We start from the raw sequence: 25,599 nt of genomic DNA, 5'->3' as shown, positions 1-25,599 counted from the left end.
TCCTTGGTGCAGTAGCAGTGCCCGTGGCTAGGTTGTCTTTTTAGAACTATGTCACACATGAGGAAATGCACAACCCACGGCCAGTCAGGAAGTGGCAGAGATAGGACCTTTATAGCAGGTGTGGTAGCTCCTCGGGAGCTTCCTACACTCCTAGGGACTGGCTATTAGAAGAAAAGTTGTCTGGGCCACAGACGCAGTGTTTGTACTCCAGGCTCTGTTTCTGCAGGTGGCCCATAGCGGTGGGGCATGAGGCTATGGATAAAATAAGGTTTGTAACATCAGTCTTAGTATTCCACCAAGCTTCCTAGTGGGAAAACATCACTTAGGCAAGGGATTTACATTAACTGGTGGCTCAGGAAAATGTGTGGCCGGGACTGGGCTCCTGTGAATTGACTCAGAACCACCTGGAGGAGTTTTTACAGCTCATGCATTCTGGTCACTGGGTGGCTCAGGCTGAGGCCCAAGTGCATGTCTTTAGAGAGTTCTCTCTGGCTGTCGTCCCCCTACTCTAAGGTGAAATCTGCTGCTGCAGACTCCTCCTTTCTATGTCCACACATAATGTTTCAACGTTTTAAAGAAAGCCTCTGTACTGTCCAGTGGCAACTTGACGTCTTAGTGGCCACTCCCGCAATCCTTTAGGAACTCTTAGTAGCTTAGCTTCACCAGGATTGCAAGAATAGAGGCGTGCTGTAGGTGCCGTGTTTCGATGACTTTTCACTTGGTTTGTCTTTAATGCTAACGTGAAATCACTAGTCTTGGTATGTTTTTTCATTGCTCTTTCCACGTTTGTATCCGTTACTTTAGATGAGAGTGAGGGAATACCTTTGAAAAGAAGGCGTGTGTCCTTTGGTGGGCACCTAAGACCTGAATTATTTGATGAAAACTTGCCTCCTAATACACCTCTCAAAAGGGGAGAAGCCCCAACCAAAAGAAAGTCTCTGGTAACGTACACTCCACCTGTCCTGAAGAAAATCATCAAGGTGAGTTGAACAAGCAGCATCCCATTCACGCCCAGTGGCTCACACACCGGGTACCTATTCCTTTCCAAATACTGACACAAGTAGAATTATGATGAAGACCTTTATTTATTTATTTATTTTTTTAAAGAAACAAGTTTTTAAAAAGACGAATGAAAGCTCATTGATGTGGGCGCCAGCAAAGGAGCCCCTGGGTCCCTGACCGTGGCGCTGATGCGACGGAGTCGGGGGAGTCCTTGATGTTGTCCTTTTCGTGCAGAAGTTCCCAGACACCCACGCTTACAGCACTGCGTAATCACCTGCAGGCACCGTCAGAATAGCCAATTACAAAGATTCTGGATACATTACCACGTCGACCCATAAGGATTGTTTTATTTTCTTTTAGAGTTACAAGGCTATAGTTAAGGCATTTACCTGGTGTGAAGGAAAATCAATGGCACGTCTACCTTTTACACCTTCAGCTCTTTAGAATATTTGCTTACCTGTTCCTTTGCTGTGTTGTCCTTCCTGGGTTTCACACCCCTGGGAAGTCATGGCCCTATAGCTCATAACCTTCGTAATAGGGCCTGGGCAGTCTTTCTTTTCTTCTCTTCCCAACAGGAGTGGAAAGTGATGTCTGGCTCCCTTTCCATTTTACACTGGCTCCCAGGGGCAAGCAGTCCTCCCTCCATGTGGACTGCCGGGGGCTGGGTGCTCACAGCTGGTATTTACTGGGTCTGAGATCAGACCCTGCTTGTCTTTCACTGATCAGGATGTTCCTTCCACCTTTTTACCTGAAATGACCTCACTTCAGACTTGGCTTGCTTCTCTTTCCTTTTCCTTAAATGACTGAGACAGTCTCACTTCTACCATAGTCTTCAAAGACAGTGGCTTAAGCTTTTGATGCTTCAAGATTTAAACAGCTGAAATTCTTAACTGAATAGGTTTTTAGCAGTCATTCCAGAGATGTTAGATCCTTGTTAAGGCTTCTTGTAAACAATTTTGTCTTGTCAGGAACAGCCTCAGCCATCAGGAAAACAAGAGTCAGGTTCAGAAATCCACGTGGAAGTGAAGGCACAAAGCTTGGTTATAAGCCCTCCAGCTCCTAGTCCTAGGAAAACTCCAGTTGCCAGTGATCAACGCCGTAGGTCCTGCAAAACAGCCCCTGCTTCCAGCAGCAAATCTCAGACAGAGGTTCCTAAGAGAGGAGGGAGAAAGAGCGGCAACCTGCCTTCAAAGAGAGTGTCTATCAGCCGAAGTCAACATGATATTTTACAGATGATATGTTCCAAAAGAAGAAGTGGTGCTTCGGAAGCAAATCTGATTGGTTAGTCTGACATTAGAATACATATATTAAGGTGAATTTTTTCATGAATGCTAGTTTTTGAAAAGTTTCGTCATCTTTTCCCTTTGACAGTTGCAAAATCATGGGCAGATGTAGTAAAACTTGGTGCAAAACAAACACAAACTAAAGTCATAAAACATGGTCCTCAAAGGTCAATGAACAAAAGGCAAAGAAGACCTGCTACTCCAAAGGTAGGGGCCTCACTGAATGGCTGCTTTACACATACCGGTGTCATCGAAGCTTGCATTCAGTGTGGATTTATGCTTTAATGTCCTGTTTACCTCCTTCCTGTTTTCTACAGAAGCCTGTGGGCGAAGTTCACAGTCAATTTAGTACAGGCCACGCAAACTCTCCTTGTACCATAATAATAGGGAAAGCTCATACTGAAAAAGTACATGTGCCTGCTCGACCCTACAGAGTGCTCAACAACTTCATTTCCAACCAAAAAATGGACTTTAAGGAAGATCTTTCAGGTAAAAACATAGTCTTAGATCTTATAAATCTTTTGACTCTACTGTTTTTTACCGTGTTAATGTTTGTTTTGCTAACTTTGTTTATCTGCTGTGAAAGGGATTATAAAATAAACGACTCAATCACCCTTCTGGGGTCTTAGTGTTCAGGGAAGATAAAGCTGGTTTGGCTTGCAAAGACAAGTCTCTGCTAATTTTTGGGATCACATGTCCTGCATGAAATAGGTGTGGAAATGTCAAATGCATGTCTTTACCCTGGAGAGCAGCGTATACATAGAAAGCTGGAAGGTGCTTTACAGTGAAGAGAGTTCACTTGTTATCTGCAGGTACAATAATAGTTTATCCCAGGTGTGGGCCAGTTGTTGTTGAGCAACATTTTGCTTCTTCAGGATTGACTTTCTAGGTAGCTTAACTTTCTTGAAAGAAAGCCCTATGAGAAGATTCCCATAAACGATTGTTGAAGAAATGTTTCCATTCAATTCCCGCTCTCAGTAAATTGCGGCCTGACTTGTGTAATTTAAAGTGGGGATGGCCGGCGCAGTGGCTCACGCCTGTAATCCCAACACTTTAGGAGGCTGAGGCCTCCTATCATTCCAAATGGAATGATAATGATATTAGATTTTCAAAAATATATATTATTACTTGACAGTACTAAAAATGGGCAGCTCTTTGTCATTTTCTAAAATGTGGGTACGTGTTATTTGTACTTAAAATCTAGAACTGAGCACCCAAGACTTTGAGAAGCATGAAGGCATTTGGCCTCTAGATCCTAGCAGGGAGGCCTATGGGTCTCAGGAGCCCATCACCAGCCTCCGTGCTCCAGAGCTCACGTGTGGGGCCTAGTTAGGAGGACCACAGAGGTCAGCTGACTTCATTTGTTTCCTTTCCAAGAAAAGCAAAGCAAAGAGCATAACATATCTTCTCTTTGCTCTCTTTTTTACAAAATGAGTACATTATTAATGGAATCACTCTTTTTATGAGGCCTATGTACCAGGATTTCAAGGGAGGAATCTACTGTTATTTCCCACCATTTGCACGTTACATGTGAGGGCTGGGATGGTTGTTTGCATGTTAGCAATATGTCAATCACTTTTCAAATATTTTCATTTAACAGGAATAGCTGAAATGTTCAAGACCCCAGTGAAGGAGCAACCACAGTTGACAAGCACATGTCACATCGCTATTTCAAATTCAGAGAATTTGCTTGGAAAACAGTTTCAAGGAACTGATTCAGGAGAAGAACCTCTGCTCCCCACCTCAGAGAGTTTTGGTTGGTTTCCTTGTTTCCTAACACTGTGATGTTTTGGGATAGGAACATACAATATTATTTTTTTACAAGCAGTATGATATTACTTCTCTAAAACAAATGTTCCTGGCACAAAATACCATTTCCATCTTCTCTGTTCTAATTGAAAGGGAGATTTCAATCAGCAGTTGAACTAACATTGGCATTCATTGACTTACATAGAAAGAAAGTCTCTGTTAATGTGTGTAAATGACCTGTGTACACTTTTGGCTTCTTATTGTAAGTAACCAGGGTGACATAGCAAAAAAATACAATGGTGTCTCACCATATTTACATATAAATTACTCATATTCAACATTACTGCCAATTACAAAACAGAAAGATAACAGTTTGTATACTGTGCAATTATTCCTGCTAACCTTTTAGGTGGGAGCAGGCCCGGGGTAAGTGTGAGATGGGAGATGAGAATCTGTCTAATCTCTCATTTGGCACTGGTCACTGTGTTCCTGTCACAGAGGGAACAGCTTGCTACCCTGAAGATGTTTGCGGTAGGTAAATATTTCCTGTGTAATATGGACCCTAACCACATAAGGATAATCCATGTTATTTTATTGGCGATTTAAGGCAAGAAACAGCTGTTTGTTTCTAATGTTTGAAGGAAAAAATGCCTATATTTACGTCAATAACACAGGGCATGGCAACCTTTGGAGGATCCTTCTTAAGCAATATTTTTACCTTCTATGATCATTTCAGCATCTAACTTTGCTTAATGATGACCCCACTATAGCACCAAATAACATTATTCTTAATTGTGCATGGCTCTTATAAGACAGATTTATAGACACATAAGTAGCCTCATGTCGTTCAGTGAATACGAAGCTACATATTTAGTTTTTTACCATATTTTATGAGGCTGTAATACTCGATTGACATGAGACACTAATAGAATGTATTTATTGTGTATGTTTTTATTTCAGGAGGAAATGCGTTCTTCAGCGCACAGAATGCAGCAAAACAGCCATCTGATCAATGCTCTGCAAGCCCTCCCTTAAGACGGCAGTGTATTAGAGAAAATGGAAACGTAGCAAAAACGCCCAGGAACACCTACAAAATGACTTCCGTGGAGACAAAAACTTCAGATACTGAGACAGAGCCTTCAAAAACAGTATCCACTGCAAACAGGTCAAGAAGGTCTACAGAGTTCAGGAATATACAGAAGCTACCTGTGGAAAGTAAGAGTGAAGAAACAAATACAGACATTGTTGAGTGCATCCTAAAAAGAGGTCAGAAGGCAACACTACTACAACAAAGGAGAGAAGGAGAGATGAAGGAAATAGAAAGACCTTTTGAGACATATAAGGAAAAAATTGAATTAAAAGAAAATGATGAAAAGATGAAAGCAATGAAGAGATCAAGAACTTGGGGGCAGAAATGTGAACCAATGTCTGACCTGACAGACCTCAAGAGCTTGCCTCATACAGAACTCATGAAAGACACGGCACGTGGCCAGGATCTCCTCCAAACCCAAGATCATGCCAAGGCACCAAAGAGTGAGAAAGGCAAAATCACTAAAATGCCCTGCCAGTCATTACAACCAGAACCAATAAACACCCCAACACACATAAAACAACAGTTGAAGGCATCCCTGGGGAAAGTGGGTGTGAAAGAAGAGCTCCTAGCAGTCGGCAAGCTCACACGGACGTCAGCGGAGACCACGCACACACACAGAGAGCCAGCAGGAGATGGCAAGAGCATCAGAACGTTTAAGGAGTCTCCAGAGCAGATCCTGGACCCAGCAGCCCGTGTAACTGGAATGAAGAAGTGGCCAAGAATGACTAAGGAAGAGGCTCAGTCACTAGAAGACCTGGCTGGCTTCAAAGAGCTCTTCCAGACACCAGGTCCCACTGAGGAATCAATGACTGATGAGAAAACTACCAAAATAGCCTGCAAATCTCCACCACCAGAATCAGTGGACACTCCAACAAGCACAAAGCAATGGCCTAAGAGAAGTCTCAGGAAAGCAGACGTAGAGGAAGAATTCTTAGCACTCAGGAAACTAACACCATCAGCAAGGAAAGCCATGCTTACGCCCAAACCAGCAGGAGGTGATGAGAAAGACATTAAAGCATTTATGGGAACTCCAGTGCAGAAACTGGACCTGGCAGGAACTTTACCTGGCAGCAAAAGACAGCTACAAACTCCTAAGGAAAAGGCCCAGGCTCTAGAAGACATGGCTGGCTTTAAGGAGCTCTTCCAGACTCCTGGTCACACCGAGGAATTAGTGGCTGCTGGTAAAACCACTAAAATACCCTGCGAATCTCCACAGCCAGACCCAGTGGACACCCCAACAAGCACAAAGCAACGACCCAAGAGAAGTATCAGGAAAGCAGATGTAGAGGGAGAACTCTTAGCATTCAGGAATCTAACGCCATCAGCAGGCAAAGCCATGCACATGCCTAAACCATCAGTAGGTGAAGAGAAAGACATCAACATATTTGTGGGAACTCCAGTGCAGAAACTGGACCTGACAGAGAACTTAACCGGCAGCAAGAGACGGCCACAAACTCCTAAGGAAAAGGCCCAGGCTCTGGAAGACCTGACTGGCTTTAAAGAGCTCTTCCAGGCCCCTGGTCATACTGAAGAAGCAGTGGCTGCTGGCAAAACTACTAAAATGCCCTGCGAATCTTCTCCACCAGAATCAGCAGACACCCCAACAAGCACAAGAAGGCAGCCCAAGACACCTTTGGAGAAAAGGGATGTACAGAAAGAGCTCTCAGCCCTGAAGAAGCTCACACAGACATCAGGGGAAACCACACACACAGATGAAGTACCAGGAGGTGAGGATAAAAGCATCAACGCGTTTAGGGAAACTGCAAAGCAGAAACTGGACCCAGCAGCAAGTGTAACTGGCAGCAAGAGGCAGCCAAAAACTAAGGAAAAGGCCCAACCCCTAGAAGACCTGGCCGGCTTGAAAGAGCTCTTCCAGACACCAATATGCACTGACAAGCCCACGACTCACGAGAAAACTACCAAAATAGCCTGCGGATCACAACCAGACCCAGTGGACACACCAACAAGCTCCAAGCCACAGTCCAAGAGAAGTCTCAGGAAAGTGGACGTAGAAGAAGAATTCTTAGCACTCAGGAAACGAACACCATCAGCAGGCAAAGCCATGCACACACCCAAACCAGCAGTAAGTGGTGAGAAAAACATCTACGCATTTATGGGAACTCCGGTGCAGAAACTGGACCTGACAGAGAACTTAACTGGCAGCAAGAGACGGCTACAAACTCCTAAGGAAAAGGCCCAGGCTCTAGAAGACCTGGCTGGCTTTAAAGAGCTCTTCCAGACACGAGGTCACACTGAGGAATCAATGACTAACGATAAAACTGCCAAAGTAGCCTGCAAATCTTCACAACCAGACCCAGACAAAAACCCAGCAAGCTCCACGCGACGGCTCAAGACATCCCTGGGGAAAGTGGGCATGAAAGAAGAGCTCCTAGCAGTTGGCAAGCTCACACAGACATCGGGAGAGACTACACACACACACACAGAGCCAACAGGAGATGGTAAGAGCATGAAAGCATTTACGGAGTCTCCAAAGCAGATCTTAGACTCAGCAGCAAGTCTAACTGGCAGCAAGAGGCAGCCGAGAACTCCTAAGGGAAAGTCTGAAGTCCCTGAAGACCTGGCCGGCTTCATCGAGCTCTTCCAGACACCAAGTCACACTAAGGAATCAATGACTAACGAAAAAACTACCAAAGTATCCTACAGAGCTTCACAGCCAGACCTAGTGGACACCCCAGCAAGCTCCAAGCCACAGCCCAAGAGAAGTCTCAGGAAAGCAGACACTGAAGAAGAATTTTTAGCATTTGGGAAACAAACGCCATCAGCAGGCAAAGCCATGCACACACCCAAACCAGCAGTAGGTGAAGAGAAAGACATCAACACATTTTTGGGAACTCCAGTGCAGAAACTGGACCTGCCAGAAAATTTACCTGGCAGCAATAGACGGCTACAAACTCTTAAGGAAAAGGCCCAGGCTCTAGAAGAACTGACTGGCTTCAGAGAGCTTTTCCAGACACCATGCACTAACCCCACGACTGATGAGAAAACTACCAAAATACTCTGCAAATCTCCACAATCAGACCCAGCGGACACCCCAACAAACACAAAGCAACGGCCCAAGAGAAGCCTCAAGAAAGCAGACGTAGAGGAAGAATTTTTAGCATTCAGGAAACTAACACCATCAGCAGGCAAAGCCATGCACACGCCTAAAGCAGCAGTAGGTGAAGAGAAAGACATCAACACATTTGTGGGGACTCCAGTGGAGAAACTGGACCAGCTAGGAAATTTACCTGGCAGCAAGAGACAGCCACAAACTCCTAAAGAAAAGGCCAAGGCTCTAGAAGATCTGGCTGGCTTCAAAGAGCTCTTCCAGACACCAGGTCCCACTGAGGAATCAATGACCGATGACAAAATCACAGAAGTATCCTGCAAATCTCCACAACTAGACCCAGTCAAAACCCCAACAAGCTCCAAGCAACGACTCAAGATATCCTTGGGGAAAGTAGGTGTGAAAGAAGAGGTCCTACCAGTCGGCAAGCTCACACAGACGTCAGGGAAGACCACACAGACACACAGAGAGACAGCAGGAGATGGAAAGAGCATCAAAGCGTTTAAGGAATCTGCAAAGCAGATGCTGGACCCAGCAAACTATGGAACTGGGATGGAGAGGTGGCCAAGAACACCTAAGGAAGAGGCCCAATCACTAGAAGACCTGGCCGGCTTCAAAGAGCTCTTCCAGACACCAGACCACACTGAGGAATCAACAACTGATGACAAAACTACCAAAATAGCCTGCAAACCTCCACCACCAGAATCAATGGACACTCCAACAAGCACAAGGAGGCGGCCCAAAACACCTTTGGGGAAAAGGGATATAGTGGAAGAGCTCTCAGCCCTGAAGAAGCTCACACAGACCACACACACAGACAAAGTACCAGGAGATGAGGATAAAGGCATCAACGTGTTTAGGGAAACTGCAAAACAGAAACTGGACCCAGCAGCAAGTGTAACTGGTAGCAAGAGGCAGCCAAGAACTCCTAAGGGAAAAGCCCAACCCCTAGAAGACTTGGCTGGCTTGAAAGAGCTCTTCCAGACACCAATATGCACTGACAAGCCCACGACTCATGAGAAAACTACCAAAATAGCCTGCAGATCTCCACAACCAGACCCAGTGGATACCCCAACAATCTTCAAGCCACAGTCCAAGAGAAGTCTCAGGAAAGCAGACGTAGAGGAAGAATCCTTAGCACTCAGGAAACGAACACCATCAGTAGGGAAAGCTATGGACACACCCAAACCAGCAGGAGGTGATGAGAAAGACATGAAAGCATTTATGGGAACTCCAGTGCAGAAATTGGACCTGCCAGGAAATTTACCTGGCAGCAAAAGACGGCCACAAACTCCTAAGGAAAAGGCCCAGGCTCAAGAAGACCTGGCTGGCTTGAAAGAGCTCTTCCAGACACCAGGCACTGACAAGCCCACGATTGATGAGAAAACTACCAAAATAGCCTGCAAATCTCCACAACCAGACCCAGTGGACACCCCAGCAAGCACAAAGCAACGGCCCAAGAGAAGCCTCAGGAAAGCAGACGTAGAGGAAGAATTTTTAGCACTCAGGAAACGAACACCATCAGCAGGCAAAGCCATGGACACACCAAAACCAGCAGTAAGTGATGAGAAAAATATCAACACATTTGTGGAAACTCCAGTGCAGAAACTGGACCTGCTAGGAAATTTACCTGGCAGCAAGAGACAGCCACAGACTCCTAAGGAAAAGGCTGAGGCTCTAGAGGACCTGGCTGGCTTCAAAGAACTCTTCCAGACACCAGGTCACACTGAGGAATCAATGACTGATGACAAAATCACAGAAGTATCCTGTAAATCTCCACAGCCAGAGTCATTCAAAACCTCAAGAAGCTCCAAGCAAAGGCTCAAGATACCCCTGGTGAAAGTGGACATGAAAGAAGAGCCCCTAGCAGTCAGCAAGCTCACACGGACGTCAGGGGAGACTACGCAAACACACACAGAGCCAACAGGAGATAGTAAGAGCATCAGAGCGTTTAAGGAGTCTCCAAAGCAGATCCTGGACCCAGCAGCAAGTGTAACTGGTAGCAGGAGGCAGCTGAGAACTCGTAAGGAAAAGGCTCATGTTCTGGAAGACCTGGTTGACTTCAAAGGACTCTTCTCAGCACCAGGTCACACTGAAGAGTCAATGACTGTTGACAAAAACACAAAAATTCCCTGCAAATCTCCCCCACCAGAACTAACAGACACTGCCACGAGCACAAAGAGATGCCCCAAGACACGTCTCAGGAAAGAAGTGAAAGAGGAGCTCTCAGCAGTTGAGAGGCTCACAACATCAGGGCAAAGCACACACACACACAAAGAACCAGCAAGTGGTGATGAGGGCATCAAGGTATTGAAGCAACGTGCAAAGAAGAAACCGAACCCAGTAGAAGAGGAACCCAGCAGGAGAAGGCCAAGAGCACCTAAGGAAAAGGCCCAACCTCTGGAAGACCTGGCCGGCTTCACAGAGCTCTCTGAAACATCAGGTCACACTCAGGAATCACTGACTGCTGGCAAAGCCACTAAAATACCCTGTGAATCTCCCCCACTAGAAGTAGTAGACACCACAGCAAGCACAAAGAGGCATCTTAGGACACGTGTGCAGAAGGTACAAGTAAAAGAAGAGCCTTCAGCAGTCAAGTTCACACAAACATCAGGGGAAACCACAGATGCAGACAAAGAACCAGCAGGTGAAGATAAAGGCATCAAAGCATTGAAGGAATCTGCAAAACAGACACCGGCTGCAGCAGCAAGTGTAACTGGCAGCAGGAGACGGCCAAGAGCACCCAGGGAAAATGCCCAAGCCATAGAAGACCTAGCTGGCTTCAAAGACCCAGCACCAGGTCACACTGAAGAATCAATGACTGATGACAAAATCACTAAAATACCCTGCAAATCATCACCAGAACTAGAAGACACCGCAACAAGCTCAAAGAGACGGCCCAGGACACGTGCCCAGAAAGTAGAAGTGAAGGAGGAGCTGTTAGCAGTTGGCAAGCTCACACAAACCTCAGGGGAGACCACGCACACTGACAAAGAGCTGGTAGGTGAGGGCAAAGGCACGAAAGCATTTAAGCAACCTGCAAAGCGGAAGCTGGACACAGAAGATGTAATTGGCAGCAGGAGACGGCCAAGAGCACCTAAGGAAAAGGCCCAACCCCTGGAAGATCTGGCCAGCTTCCAAGAGCTCTCTCAAACACCAGGCCACACTGAGGAACTGGCAAATGGTGCTGCTGATAGCTTTACAAGCGCTCCAAAGCAAACACCCGACAGTGGAAAACCTCTAAAAATATCCAGAAGAGTTCTTCGGGCCCCTAAAGTAGAACCCGTGGGAGACCTGGTAAGCACCAGAGACCCTGTAAAATCACAAAGCAAAAGCAACACTTCCCTGCCCTCACTGCCCTTCAAGAGGGGAGGTGGCAAAGATGGAAGCGTCACGGGAACCAAGAGGCTGCGCTGCATGCCAGCGCCAGAGGAAATTGTGGAGGAGCTGCCAGCCAGCAAGAAGCAGAGGGTTGCTCCCAGGGCAAGAGGCAAATCACCCGAACCCGTGGTCATCATGAAGAGAAGTTTGAGGACTTCTGCAAAAAGAATTGAACCTGCGGAAGAGCTGAACAGCAACGACATGAAAACCAACAAAGAGGAACACAAATTACAAGACTCGGTCCCTGAAAATAAGGTGAGAGGAAGTATTACAGCATCACTCAATATCGTCTTGGATAGTTGTCAATTTCTGTGTTATACTTTGCATGTAACCTGACGTTATAAGTGGTTATCCTTTCCCCAGAGGGTTTCCTTTAACACTGAATAACTGCAGGCCATGGTAAAGAATCTTCTTGGGACCTATAGAGGGAATAGACTAATATGGGAAAAGAACTAGTCAAACATGATTAATGCAAACTTAGAAGAGCTTCTCAAGAGCCAAATGAGTAATGTTCATCTTCAAATGTTTAAAAAATTGACCAGAGGATAGGTGGGTGGTTCAGTTCTATGTTCTGGATACTGTCACCAAGACCAGGACTGGGTTAAAAATCCTATGTCACTATTTTAACTATCAGAACAATATCAATAAGGAATGTGTATTCTTGAGAAGGGGAAACTGTCCGGACTGTTAGATAGAGAGGCTCCCACTGCATGCAGAGAAGTTTGGGGAAACTCCAGAAATGGCAATTTCCTGTTCTGCCTTAGCAGTGATGGTTAAAGGAATAGGAATTCATTTACTCCCTGTAAATGAATGAATAACGGACCTTCTTTCTATAATGTAAACTGGAAAAATTAGATTTGATATATATCTTATTAGGCATTGTTATTGAAATTTATCCTGAATTCCTCATTTATAATTTGTCAGCAGAGACAGTCATTTCTCCATAGGAACAAAGTACCAAGGCATTACCTTGACTATCCTAGATAACAAGTCTCTTAGACAATTCATCAGTGTGTGATTTTCAAATGATTTCTCCTTTTAGGTTACTGTTGATTGTGCTCCCTGTTGAATTTTGAAGTTTGTTTTACTAATTATTGGAATTTTGTGGATGTCTTCTCATTTCTTTAGGGAATATCCCTGCGCTCCAGACGCCAAAATAAGACTGATGCAGAACAGCAAATAACTGAGGTCTTCGTATTAGCAGAAAGAATAGAAATAAACAGAAAAGAAAAGAAGCCCATGAAGACCTCCCCAGAGATGGACATTCAGAATCCAGATGATGGAGCCCGGAAACCCATACCTAGAGACAAAGTCAGTGAGAACAAAAGATGTTTGAGGTCTGTTAGACAGAATGAGAGCTCCCAGCCTAAGGTGGCAGAGGAGAGCGGAGGGCAGAAGAGTGCGAAGGTTCTCATGCAGAATCAGGAAGGGAAAGGAGAAGCAGGAAATTCAGACTCCATGTGCTTGAGATCAAGAAAGACGAAAAGCCAGTCTGCAGCAAGCACTTTGGGGAGCAAATCTGTGCAGAGAGTAACGCGGAGTGTCAAGAGGTGTGCAGAAAATCCAAAGAAGGTAAGCCATTTACTGTTTCCCTATTTTAAAAGACACAGAATGTTTTGATGTATTTTTTGCCCAAGGTTGCAAAGGCAAACAAAAAGCATTATCTTCAACAGCACTCTGCCAGCTCCCAGTTACATTAATGGAAGGAGCATTATGCTAAGACATAAATTTTGTCATTTTAGTTATATTTTGTTGTGTCTACTTTGGGAATTTCACTTCAAATAGCAAATTCACGTTATGAAGACTTTCTTCAGAAAGAAAAGGAATTTGTCTAGTGGCTAATTTCTGACTGCTTATGATGTACCTCATGATACAATTGTAGGTAGATGTCTTCAGCCTTTCTGTAGTTCAAAAATCACCTCTTGAAACAGGAAAATTCTTTTTCCAAAAAAAACTATTGAAACAGAAAAATTTCCAAGGAATTCTTTGGAAAGGCAGAAGGAACAGAGGTTGGGATGTCCCTGAGACACATGCTTACTATGTGAGAGTTCCTGATCAGTGGGGGGTGCGTCTGTCCTCCAACCCTCCTCCAGCCAGAGACTATCTAAGCTAATGAACTTGAAGTGCTACTGAAATCACATCAAGTTTAGCCACTCATAATTACAAGCATGTGGACAAATCCATAAGAATGATTAGATTCCATTAGTGTTCTTCTGGGGAATACTTGGTTTAGCTAAAATAAAAATAGGTTGAATTGCTCCCTTTTTGTGAGCAATTCACAAAAATATAAATTTAATTCTTAGCACACACAAAATTTGGACCTAAAACTACCATATTCTGAGTTCAGCAAACGAAACTCATGTAGCAATAACCTCTTCAGAGACAGAATTCTGGCAAGTACAGCTGTCCAGACAGACCCTCTTCGGCACAAACTAGGAAGCTTCAACTGCCAAGAAAAGGAAAGATTCCCAGGTGTCCCCAGTACCTGCTGCATAGCCAGGCAGCCAGTGGAGGGGGAGGGCTTGTGTGTCTGGATGGTGGGCAGGAAGTCCTAGTGGGGAGATGCCCATAGACTGTTCCAGAGAGGGAAGAGGAGAGGCTCAAGAAGGGCACTGATGCCCACACAGGTGTCCTAAGTCAGAGACTACTTCTGGGGCAGGCTGGAAGCAGAAGCCACCGGACAGTGCCAGACAAGGTCCTAGAAACCACAGGCACACCAGGGACGCAGCAGCTGACGTGGGTCAGCACGTTCACCCATCGAGTCTTACAATAAAACGCAGGCTCCAGGCGCTTACCGAATTCACAGTCTGGAAGGTGCTGCTTCCTCAGAATGAAACCAAAGAAGGGTGAAAGCGAATCTTTTAACTAGGATGATTCCTAAACACAGAGCAACCAGGCCCAAGGCTGAGCCAGGCCTGGTGTGTTCTGCCGGGGGCGTTCCAGCCTCTTCTCACACACAAGCACCCAGGAGACGCCCAACACACACATGCTCCTCTTTGCCGAGCTCTTCGGTGGGTGTCGGTAGTCCTAGAAAATGCATATATAAGATAGATTTTTTCCAGTAAGAAGCTTGTAGCCATGCTTTTCACCATGGTTCCTCTCCCTTAGCCAAGGGGTGAGAACTACTGCAAGAGTAAAGGCCAAGGCAGGTCCCCTGCATGCAAGTTGGGCATGGTTCTGCCTACGGGGGTTCCTTGGTTTAGGAGACCCAAAAGACTTAATCCTGGTTGGATTCACTTTTTCTGAGTGACATTTTTTAGTTTGTGAAAATGTGTGCATTGATGAAGAAATTTTATTATGTATTAGCTTAAAAATGCATTAGGAACTTCTGTATGAAAAGATCACATTATTTAAGTGTAAAAAAACTGCATAATAAAAGCAGTTCAAGTCAAGAAAAACAATGTTAATGGAATATATTTTAAAACTTATTTCCAACCTCAAAATTAATTTTCTGCAACTAAGGACCTGCATAATACCTAGTAAGCCTTTGGGGTTTTGCAGAGGAGGTCGATTCTAAAAATGGGTGTTTAAATTACTTAAGAGTTCTATTTTTTTTCTTCCCACACAGGCTGAGGACAATGTGTGTGTCAAGAAAATAAGAACCAGAAGTCATAGGGACAGTGAAGATATTTAACAGAAAAATCGAACTGGGAAAAATATAATAAAGTTAGTTTTGTGATAAGTTCTAGTGCAGTTTTTGTCATAAATTACAAGTGAATTCTGTAAGTAAGGCTGTCAGTCTGCTTAAGGGAAGAAAACTTTGGATTTGCTGTGTCTGATTCGGCTTCATAAGCTCCACTGGGAGCACTGCTGGGCTCCTGGACTGAGAACAGTTGAACACCGGGGGCTTCGTGAAGGAGTCTGGGCCAAGGTTTGCCCTCAGCTTTGCAGAATGAAGCCTTGAGGTCTGTCACCACCCACAGCCACCCTACAGCAGCCTTAACTGTGACCCTTGCCACACTGTGTCGTCGTTTAAATGTTTGCCTATGTCCTCCAGGGCACGACGGCAGGAACAACTATCTTCGTCTGTCCCAACACTGAGCAGGCACTCGGTAAACACGAATGAATGGGTGAGCGCACGGATGAATGGAGCTTACAAGATCTGTCTTTCCAATGGCCGGGGGGCATTTGGTCCCCACATTAAGGCTATTGGACATCTGCACAGGACAGTCCTATTTTTGATGTGCTTTCCTTTCTGAAAATAAAGTTTTGTGCTTTGGAGAATGACTCATGAGCACATCTTTAGGGACCAAGAGTGACTTTCTGTAAGGAGTGACTCGTGGCTTGCCTTGGTCTCTTGGGAATACTTTTCTAACTAGGGTTGCTCTCACCTGAGACATTCTCCACCCGTGGAATCTCAGGGTCCCAGGCTGCGGGCCATCACGACCTCAAACTGGCTCCTAATCTCCAGCTTTCCTGTCATTGAAAGCTTCGGAAGTTTACTAGCTCTGCTCCCGCCTGTTTTCTTTCTGACTCTATCTGGCAGCCCGATGCCACCCAGTACAGGAAGTGACACCAGTACTCTGTAAAGCATCATCATCCTTGGAGAGACTGAGCACTCAGCACCTTCAGCCACGATTTCAGGATCGCTTCCTTGTGAGCCGCTGCCTCCGAAATCTCCTTTGAAGCCCAGACATCTTTCTCCAGCTTCAGACTTGTAGATATAACTTGTTCATCTTCATTTACTTTCCACTTTGCCCCCTGTCCTCTCTGTGTTCCCCAAATCAGAGAATAGCCCGCCATCCCCCAGGTCACCTGTCTGGATTCCTCCCCATTCACCCACCTTGCCAGGTGCAGGTGAGGATGGTGCACCAGACGGGGTAGCTGTCCCCCAAAATGTGCCCTGTGCGGGCAGTGCCCCGTCTCCACGTTTGTTTCCCCAGTGTCTGACGGGGAGCCAGGTGACATCATAAATACTTGCTGAATGAATGCAGAAATCAGTGGTACTGACTTGTACTATATTGGCTGCCATGATAGGGTTCTAACAGCCTCATCTGTGATCGTAAGGGAGAATGACATTCTGCTTGAGGGAGGGAATAGAAAGGGGCAGGGAGGGGACATCTGAGGGCTTCACAGGGCTGCAAAGGGTACAGGGATTGCACCAGGGCAGAACGGGGGAGGGTGTTCAAGGAAGAGTGGCTCTTAGCAGAGGCACTTTGGAAGGTGTGAGGCATAAATGCTTCTACGTAGGCCAACCTCAAAACTTTCAGTAGGAATGTTGCTATGATCAAGTTGTTGTAACACTTTAGACTTAGTAGTAATTATGAACCTCACATAGAAAAATTTCATCCAGCCATATGCCTGTGGAGTGGAATATTCTGTTTGGTAGAAAAATCCTTTAGAGTTCAGCTCTAACCAGAAATCTTGCTGAAGTATGTCAGCACCTTTTCTCACCCTGGTAAGTACAGTATTTCAAGAGCACGCTAAGGGTGGTTTTCCTTTTACAGGGCTGTTGATGATGGATTAAAAATGTTCATTCAAGGGCTTAACAGATGAACACCACTTCTACACAACCCTCCTTGGTATTGGGGGAGGGAGAGATCTGACAAATACTGCCCATTCCCCTAGGCTGACTGGATTTGAGAACAAATACCCACCGATTTCCACCATGGTATGGTAACTTCTCTGAGCTTCAGTTTCCAAGTGAATTTCCATGTGATAGGACATTCCCATTAAATACAAGCTGTTTTTACTTTTTCGCCTCCCAGGGCCTGTGCAATCTGGTCCCCCAGCCTCTCCTGGGCTTTCTTACACTAACTCTGTACCTAACCATCTCCTGCCTCCCTTAGGCAGGCACCTCCAACCACCACACACCCCCTGCTGTTTTCCCTGCCTGGAACTTTGCCTCCTGCCCCACCAAGATCATTTCATCCAGTCCTGAGCTCAGCTTAAGGGAGGCTTCTTGCCTGTGGGTTCCCTCACCCCCATGCCTGTCCCCCAGGCTGGGGCGGGTTCTCAGTTTTCCTGGAATTGTTCTGTACCTCTTTGTAGCACGTAGCGTTGTGGAAACTAAGCCACTAATTGAGTTTCTGGCTCCCCTCCTGGGGTTGTAAGTTTTGTTCATTCATGAGGGCCGACTATGTATTTCCTGGTTACTGTATCCCAGTGACCAGCCACAGGAGATGTCCAACAAAGTGTGTGATGAAATGGTCTTAAAACCCATGGTATTTTTATTATAGGGAGAGTGGGGAAAGAAACTAAGTGTGGGTGGGGCAGACAGGCCAGTGTAAGAGAGACTGGTTCATTACGCTCCGTTTTCATTTCTACAAGGACTTGGCTGGATGGTCATTTTCTCTCTTGGCCAATAAGTCATCGCAGCTGCTTTTAGTCCTGCAGGAATGGCCCGCTGTATCTCGAGAACTACCTGCACCCGCAGCTGTGCCTGCTTTGTTGCAACAGAGCTGCTGAGTTGAGGGATGGGGATTTGACCCAGGGCTGCCCCAAGTCAGCAGATGAAAATACATGCCCTGACTTTCCTCTGGCAACCCTGATTTGACATGGATCCCGGGAGTGAATTTGCTGGCAAGTTCCAGGGGCAGTAGCCTGCAGTAGGTCAGTTAGTCCTGAAGAAGAGGCCTTTCTGTCGGAGAGAAAAGTTTGCAGGTGGGTGCATCTACCATCTTGAGAGGCTGAGGAGGAAAAAAGGGAGGGAGAGCCGTGCTCGGTGGTCAGTCTGGTGAGGGAAGCGGGTTCAGGCCGCAGCCCACATCCTGGGCTGTCATCGAGAATTAACATGGCAAACGGCGACTCCATAAAGTAAACTGTAGCTACTTAACTAAATGATTTCGTGTGGCTGAGATCCTACCGTTTGCTGGGTTTCCTGGAAAAGTCCTCTAGATGAACTGCAGGAATCTCCTGGCACTCTGGTTACAGCTGGAGAAACTGATTTCTATGCTGTGTAGGTGCTCCCAGACCCCCAAGGCCTCTCCAGGACACAGTCACCAAACCCGCATCCTGGTATTCCTGGCATCGAGTGCCACGTAGGCACACAGCACTCCATAATTTGGAAATGTGGATTTCATTGCTATTGCTCTTCATGAGGGAACAAATAATACCCATGATGTATTGGCAGGAAGCCACGCCCCCCCCCCTCCCCGCCGCCACCCACACAGCGCGCACAGTGATTTCAGGAAGGAGGTTTGATTGGTTTGTTGCGTGTTGCCCTGCAAGGGCCCCAATCAGCTTCCTGCTCATCAGCCCCATCTCAGGCAAGTCCCACATCTGTGATGTCAAGCCCTGAGCCGGGTAATTGGACTTGGATACCTGCTTGACTCATCTTTCCAGTGAGGTTCCTAAGGAGCATCCCCAACCCCACCTCCCAGGGGGAGCTCTCGATGTCACCTGAAGAACAAACAAACAAAAACTGTGTTGATGATACAGTCCCAGGCCTCCATGACTGGACAGGCTCCCTGCGTGATACACCTGTGTATGTCACTACAGAAATACAGCTGGTGCAGGCCTGTCCACCTCTCTCACAGGTCAGAGTGTTATAAAATCCATCCTGGCCCTTGTTGTCTGTCTGCTTGGGGTTAGGGCAGGTGCTCCTTTATCATTTGTAAAATTTATGTGATGTCTGGTATGTGTTCCACACCTTTGCAGAGTGTAAATTCCTAGAGAGAGTTCAGACTTCGGAGTCAAATGCACAGGTGCAAATTCCAGCTTGTCTAATTTGCTGCTGTGTGAACTTGGACAGTCTTTTAACTTTGCTAGTTTCCCATCTGTAAAATGAGGCTGTTCAGTACCTGAGCACATAGCATTGTTGAGAAGATTAAATGAGACAATATGTGTAAAACACTTAGCATTTTACCCAGAGCTTGGTAAGCATCAATACATGCTAATTATCATCATCATCAGAAGATGAATATATTTATTAGATGCCTAAAACTCCAAGATATTTCCCTTGGCTCATAAATTCTTTATCACTAGGGATTTCTCTATGGAAGTGAAGGAAGAATCTGGAACGTAACAGGCCTGAATAACCAGGGGCAGTGGCTCACACCTGTAATCCCAGCACATTGGGAGGCCAAGGCTGGAGGATCGCTTGAGGCCAGGAGTTCAAGATCAGCCTGGGCAACATAGCGAGACCCCATCTCTGCAAAAAATATAAAAATAAAAATAAAAGAAAAAATTAGCGGGCATTGTGGCACATACCTGTAGTCCCAGCTACTTGGGAGGCTGATGTGGGAGGACTGCTTGAGCTCAGGAGTTCAAGGCTGCAGTGAGCTATGATTGTATCACTGCACTCCAGCTTGGTCAACAGAGCAAGACCCTGTCTCAAAAAATAAAAATAAAAATCCTGAATAATATGTCTATGTCTTCATCGAGCCCACATATTGAAAACTACCCAAACCACCAACAATGCAAAGAAACGTTATTTAACTAAGAGTTGAGTAACCAAATTTCAGGGTTATCCAAACTGAATATGGCCTCTGCAGGAGAAAAGAATATGTGTGATGTGGCAGCCACAATCTGATACCGTATTAACACTGTCTTTTATTTTTTTTTTTGAGACGGTCTCACTCTGTTGCACAGGTTGGAGTGTAGTGGCACAATCTTGGCTCACTGCAACCTCTGCCTTCAAGGTTCAAGAGATTCTCCTGCCTCAGCCTCTGAGGACCTGGGATTACAGGCATGTACCACACATACCTGGCTAATATTTGTAATTTTTTTTAGGAGAGACAGGGTTTCACCATGTTGGCCAGGCTGGTCTCAAACTCCCAACCTCAGGTGATCCAGCCACCTTGGCCTCCCAAAGTGTTGAGATTACAGGCATAAGCCACCATGCCTAGTCAACAGTGTCTTTAAAACAGATCGCAGAACTTTGCTGAGCTTGGCCCAGACACAGGTCTGGCTAAAACAGGTGGTGCTGGGACCAGGCATGGCCAGGATATAGGGAAGCACATCCCTGCATAGAAAAGGTTCTGTGGATTTTAATCCAGGTCAGCAATTAGCAAACTTTTTCTGTCAAGGACCAGGCAGTAAATATGGCGGCTTTGTGGGCCATACTGTCTGTTATGCTGACTCACTTCTGCTGTTAAAGAACAGAAGCGGCTGTAAGCAACTCACAAGCAAACAGGCATGTCCAAAAAATGGCTAATAAAAACAGGCTGTGGGGCTGGGCACGGTGGCTCACGCCTGTAATCCCAGCACTTTGGGAGGCTGAGGCGGGTGGATCACTTGAGGCCAGGAGTTCAAGACCAGCCTGGTCAACATGGCGAAACCCAGTTTCTACTAAAAATACAAAAATTAGCCAGGTGTGGTGGGCCCCTGAAATCGCAGCTACTCTGAAGACTGAGGCAGGATAATTGCTTGAACCAGGGAGGCAGAGGGTGCAGTCAGCTGAGATCACCCCACTGTACTCCAGCCTGGGTGACAGAGTGAATTTCCGTCTTAAACAAAACAAAACAAAACAAACAACAAAACAACAACAACAAAAACCAGGCTGTGGGCCCATTTGGGCTGAGGACCTTAGTTTGCAAATCCCTGATCTAGAGAAAAGAGTGATTTAACATATATGCCCCCTAGGACATATCACATTGAAATTAGCAGCCCCTTGCAATATAACAGGTCATGAGCAGAGGGTGCTTTTCACTTTGGGCTTTGGGGTCTCCCCGGGCCCTGGAACCCCCACCCACTCCCAGCCCCAGGACGTTGGAAGCTGAGAGGCCTGGCTTCCAATCCCAGCCCTGCCCCTTGCTCGCTGCATGACTTGGGCACATTGCTTGGCCTTTCTGAGCCTCAGTTTCCCTAGCTGGGAGAGTGAAGATGGCAATTTCTTGCCTTGTAGGGTTGTGAGGACAAAAGAAGAAAACTCGGGTGGATTGAGTAGCCTGGCCCCCATTCTCAGAAGGTCTCCACGCGGTGCCATCTTCCTCTTATCCCAGCGTGGCCTCAGCCTTCGAGAGGCCTAGAACTCTGGGAAAGGAGCAGTCAGGACTGGACACGACTCCAGGCTTTTCTTGTTTCTTGTGTGGGGTCTGGAAAAGGAGAAGCACAATTATATCCAAGGCCCCTCTTGGGCAGGGGTCTCAGATCCAGGCCAGGCTGATATGAGCAAGGGGAGGCGGGTCAGGCCAGGCAGCACTGTCAATTTTGATGTTGGGAGGGAGGAGGGGCATGACTGTGTATCAGCAAATTCCTAAATTTCCACCCTGGCTCGAGAGATGCAGCTTGTGCTGAAGTGAGTCACTTATTCCTGGGCCCCTCATCTGCCTGCTTGCTTCCATGTCCCCTAGAGCCAAAAACAACTATACGAGCAACTTAGGGGAAAAGTTACCTATATTTATATATAAGCATATGTATTTATATATAAATATGATAACTATAGATATAATCTAATATATTGTGTTTAATATAAATTAAATATATTTAATGTAATGTATATAACTTAATATAAATATATTATATATTCATAACTATATAAAATATATAAATATACTAAATATTATTCACTAGGTTTTCATCATTGGCAACCTAAGTTCTATATAAATATATAAATATTATCTATGAAAATTTATACATAAATATGTATATAAAATGTTATAAATATATACATACATATTTAAGTAAAAATAATATATACATAAAATATATTATATGTTTATATAGACTTAGGTTGGCAATGATAAAAACTTAATGAAGAATATTTAGTGTAATAAAAACTAGTCTCGTGGTAGCTCTTTGTGTTTCAGAATCCAGCTATTTGGCTCTGGGCCCGCCCTCTGTTACTCCAAGAAAGCACTGCTTTGGAGGTAACACAACGCTAGGTGGCCCCTGAGGCTCCCTGAGCACCGTCCGATACCCCTCTCAGAAGCACCTCTGCCCCCTCCTCTGTACAGCCCGCTTTGCTCGCCTTCCTCTTCCTTTGGATTCCAGGTTGGTCGGGGAAGCAATGGGCCATGTGTGTGCACCGTCTGTGCCTGCCTTCACCCACACGAGCCTGTTGGAAGACGCCAGCCATGCGGAAGACCGCTGAGCTACCCCGGCCCCCCAGCCCAGGCTAGTTGGGGTTACCCAACTACCAGCCAATCCCCAGACGTGACCGTGAATAAGCCCAGCCAGCATCACAGAGCTGCCTCGTCAATGTCTAGCTGACCCCAGATGCCACCTAAACAGTTTGGGTTTCTCACGGCAGTTCTCTTCCCAACCTCTGTTCCCCTGGGTTCCTAAGAACTAAGGGTTGTGCCCACCAACCAAAGCAAGAGGGAAACGGGCCTTGGATTTTAAGGCGTTGCACTGCTGTGTCTTGAAAAGGGATATGGTTTAAAGTCAGTCATTTAGGCCGGGTGTGGTGGCTCACACCTGTAATCCCAGCACTTTGGGAGGCCGAGGCAGGTGGATCATTAGGTCAAGAGATCGAGACCATCCTGGCCAACATGGTGAAACCCTGTCTCTACTAAAAATACAAAAATTAGCTGGGTGTGGTGGCTGGCGCCTGTAGTCCCGGCTACTCAGGAGGCTGAGGCAGGAGAATCACTTGAACCTGGGAGGCAGAGGTTGCAATGAGCCGAGATCGTGCCATTGCACTCCAGCCTGGTGACTGAGCGAGACTCCATCTCAATAAATAAATAAACAAACAAATAAGTAAATAATTAAAAATCAGTCACTTAAAGACGTATTCTAAGATGAGGCCCTCTTGCTCTATAAAACTGAAGGTCGTGTCCACCAAGAAGAGTGGATCTGACCTCAGCCCTGCACTGTGACGCCACATTCCATTAGGGCAGAGGAACAGCATCTGGCAAGAGAGGTCGTCCCAGAATTCTAAAGAGGCAGGATGGCCCTAGTATTCAAACTTGGGCCACACAGATCTGCACGTCTCTCATCCCAGAGAGGAGAACCCAAAGTATGTGTCTCGGTTCATGATTCTGAGGATGAGGGAATTATGGAAGGCACTAAGTCCATCCATAAAACACACCACCCCCGCCCTGTCCCGGTTAATGACAGTGGGTGGTGGCTTGAGCATCAAAGTGGCCAATGATGTCTTGGTTTTGCTATCTGGTTATGCCATCTAGCTTTCTTGGTCTTCCTCCCTTCATTTCCCTGGAGTCCTGGCCATGCTTTGCTTCTTACTAACCTTATGCAGAAGCCAAGGCAAGCGAGGACGAGGCATACTTGGAGTATTCCCACTGGAGTAACTTCTGCAACTAGAAGCTTTAGAGCTGTGACTGCCATACAGAGCCGAAGAAATGCAAGGTGCAGGGCGAGTGAGGGTCTTGGGAATTGCTGGAGATAATGGTGCTCTGTGCTTGTGGCGAGAGCAGTGAAGTGGTGAGACCAGTTTCTGAATGTAAACTTTTTATGACAATGGCTGCGAAGATGCCCAAAGTGGGCCCCTGTTGCCTATCACTGAGGTTTTGAGGCCGCTTTTTAGGGAGTAATGCTAGGCGATACAGCCCCTCCCTAACCAGGCTTGCAATGGATTGCATGCCTGTTACATTTTGAGTGCCCAGGTTTCTGGTGGATTCTATTTGCCAGTCACTGTTGGTTTCAAATGTGAAGCATCTTTGCTATAAATAGACTCTACTGAGAGCTGCGTGATTTGAAGAAACATTATACCTGTAATTACATTATTTTACTTGAAATATTAGTAAACACAATGTGAACTATGTCTATTTGAATCAGTGTGGTACTGTTGTACATTCAAAACCTGAGCCTTAATACATAAAGTTAATTTCATTTATAAAATGCTCAAAAATAGGCAAAAATAAACTGCTGTTTAGAGATGCAAATATAGGTGGTAAAACTATTAAAAATCAAGGTTCTGTTTATAATTACAAAATGCAGGATATTGGCTATCAAGAGAATAGAAAGGTAGAGGATGTGTATATCCCATGGGCAGTGCCGACCTCCTTGGGGGCAGGGAGTGGGTGTCCTCCAACATATTTATGTGTCCTCAGAGCTTCCCCAGTGCTGAGCCTTTTCCTTAACAGGTGGATGGGTACGTGGCACTTTTGTGCTGATTCGTTTTGAATGCATAGTGGCTACATGTGTAAGCTTTCCTAAGACAAGTGACCACAGCACTGAGAGGGTATTACTGACCTCCTGTAGCAAGAACCACACAAAACAGGCTCCTGACAGTGGGGTGGGACTGGGTCCCTTTAACTGGAGCAATCACCTGCAGCCCTTTTTCTTGCACTACAAACCTCCATGGCTCCATCACACCAAGCGATCATGCTCTGTCTCCAGAGTGTCAGCTCACTTGGTGTCTGGAGAGGAGGAGGATCAACATGATTCTCATGCTGAGGAAAGTTATATTAAACTAGGAATTCTGCATCTTTGGAGTTGTATTAAACCCACCTGCACATTTAAATCAATTATGCGGTGATTTTCTCCTTTTTTTTTCTTTTTTTTGGAAACAGAGTCTCACTCTGCCTCTCAGGCTGGAGTGCAGTGGTGCGGTCTCCACGGTCTCCACTCACTGCAACCTCTGCCTCCCAGGTTCAAGCAATTCTCATGCCTCAGTCTCCAGAGTAGCTGGGATTAAAAGCACTTGCAACCATGCCCAGTTAATTTTTGTATTTTTAGTAGAGACAAGGTTTTGCCATGTTTCCCAGTCTGGTCTCGAACTCCTGACCTGCCCAGCTCTGCCTTCCAAAGTTCTGGGATTACAGGCGTGAGCCACCGTGCCTGGCCTTCTCAAGTATTTTTAACCTGCCACACTGTTGTTTTGATAACAGCTCAAAGGGCAAGGTATGCAGAGTGGCTGAATTTAGAGGGGCCACAGCAGCATAGGGGTGTTCTGGGTTGGAATTCTGTCTCTTCTACTACCTCCAACCTAACTTTGGTCTAGTTTCATATCCTCCGGAAGCCTCTGTTTCTCAGCCCTTGAGGGGATATTGTGCAGATAATACCCATATAAAGGGCCCAGCACATAGGTGCTCATGGAACAAGAACTGTGTATATGGCTCAATTTATAAGCCTAAAATACATATTTTGAGAATAAGAAAAGAGAAACGAAGTGAATATGTTGATTGTTACTATCATAGTTGTTCTGGGCTAGTTGTTATAATGTGCTCATTATGCTT

The 25,599-nt window shown here is 45.8% G+C and overlaps 1 protein-coding gene across 3 annotated transcripts in view; it reads left to right on the top strand.

Annotated features, from left to right (window-relative positions):
* The window catches only part of MKI67 (marker of proliferation Ki-67), a 29,493-nt gene extending 12,225 nt beyond the window's left edge, over positions 1-17,268 (top strand). For all 3 annotated transcript variants that reach the window (XM_031015356.3, XM_031015355.3, XM_055353699.2), the window contains 8 exons: positions 805-980; positions 1,971-2,283; positions 2,374-2,492; positions 2,603-2,774; positions 3,886-4,041; positions 4,995-11,830; positions 12,704-13,147; positions 15,144-17,268. In XM_031015356.3, the coding sequence (XP_030871216.3) occupies positions 805-980; positions 1,971-2,283; positions 2,374-2,492; positions 2,603-2,774; positions 3,886-4,041; positions 4,995-11,830; positions 12,704-13,147; positions 15,144-15,209 (8,282 nt within the window). In that variant the 3' untranslated portion in view covers positions 15,210-17,268. The remainder of the gene's footprint in view (positions 1-804; positions 981-1,970; positions 2,284-2,373; positions 2,493-2,602; positions 2,775-3,885; positions 4,042-4,994; positions 11,831-12,703; positions 13,148-15,143) is intronic.
* The last annotated feature ends 8,331 nt before the right edge of the window (positions 17,269-25,599 follow it).

This window comes from Gorilla gorilla, chromosome 8, assembly GCF_029281585.2.
Source record: "Gorilla gorilla gorilla isolate KB3781 chromosome 8, NHGRI_mGorGor1-v2.1_pri, whole genome shotgun sequence".
Taxonomy (NCBI): Eukaryota; Metazoa; Chordata; class Mammalia; order Primates; family Hominidae; genus Gorilla; species Gorilla gorilla.
Note: the sequence above shows the minus strand (reverse complement) of the source record. Positions and strands in the feature narration are given on the sequence as shown.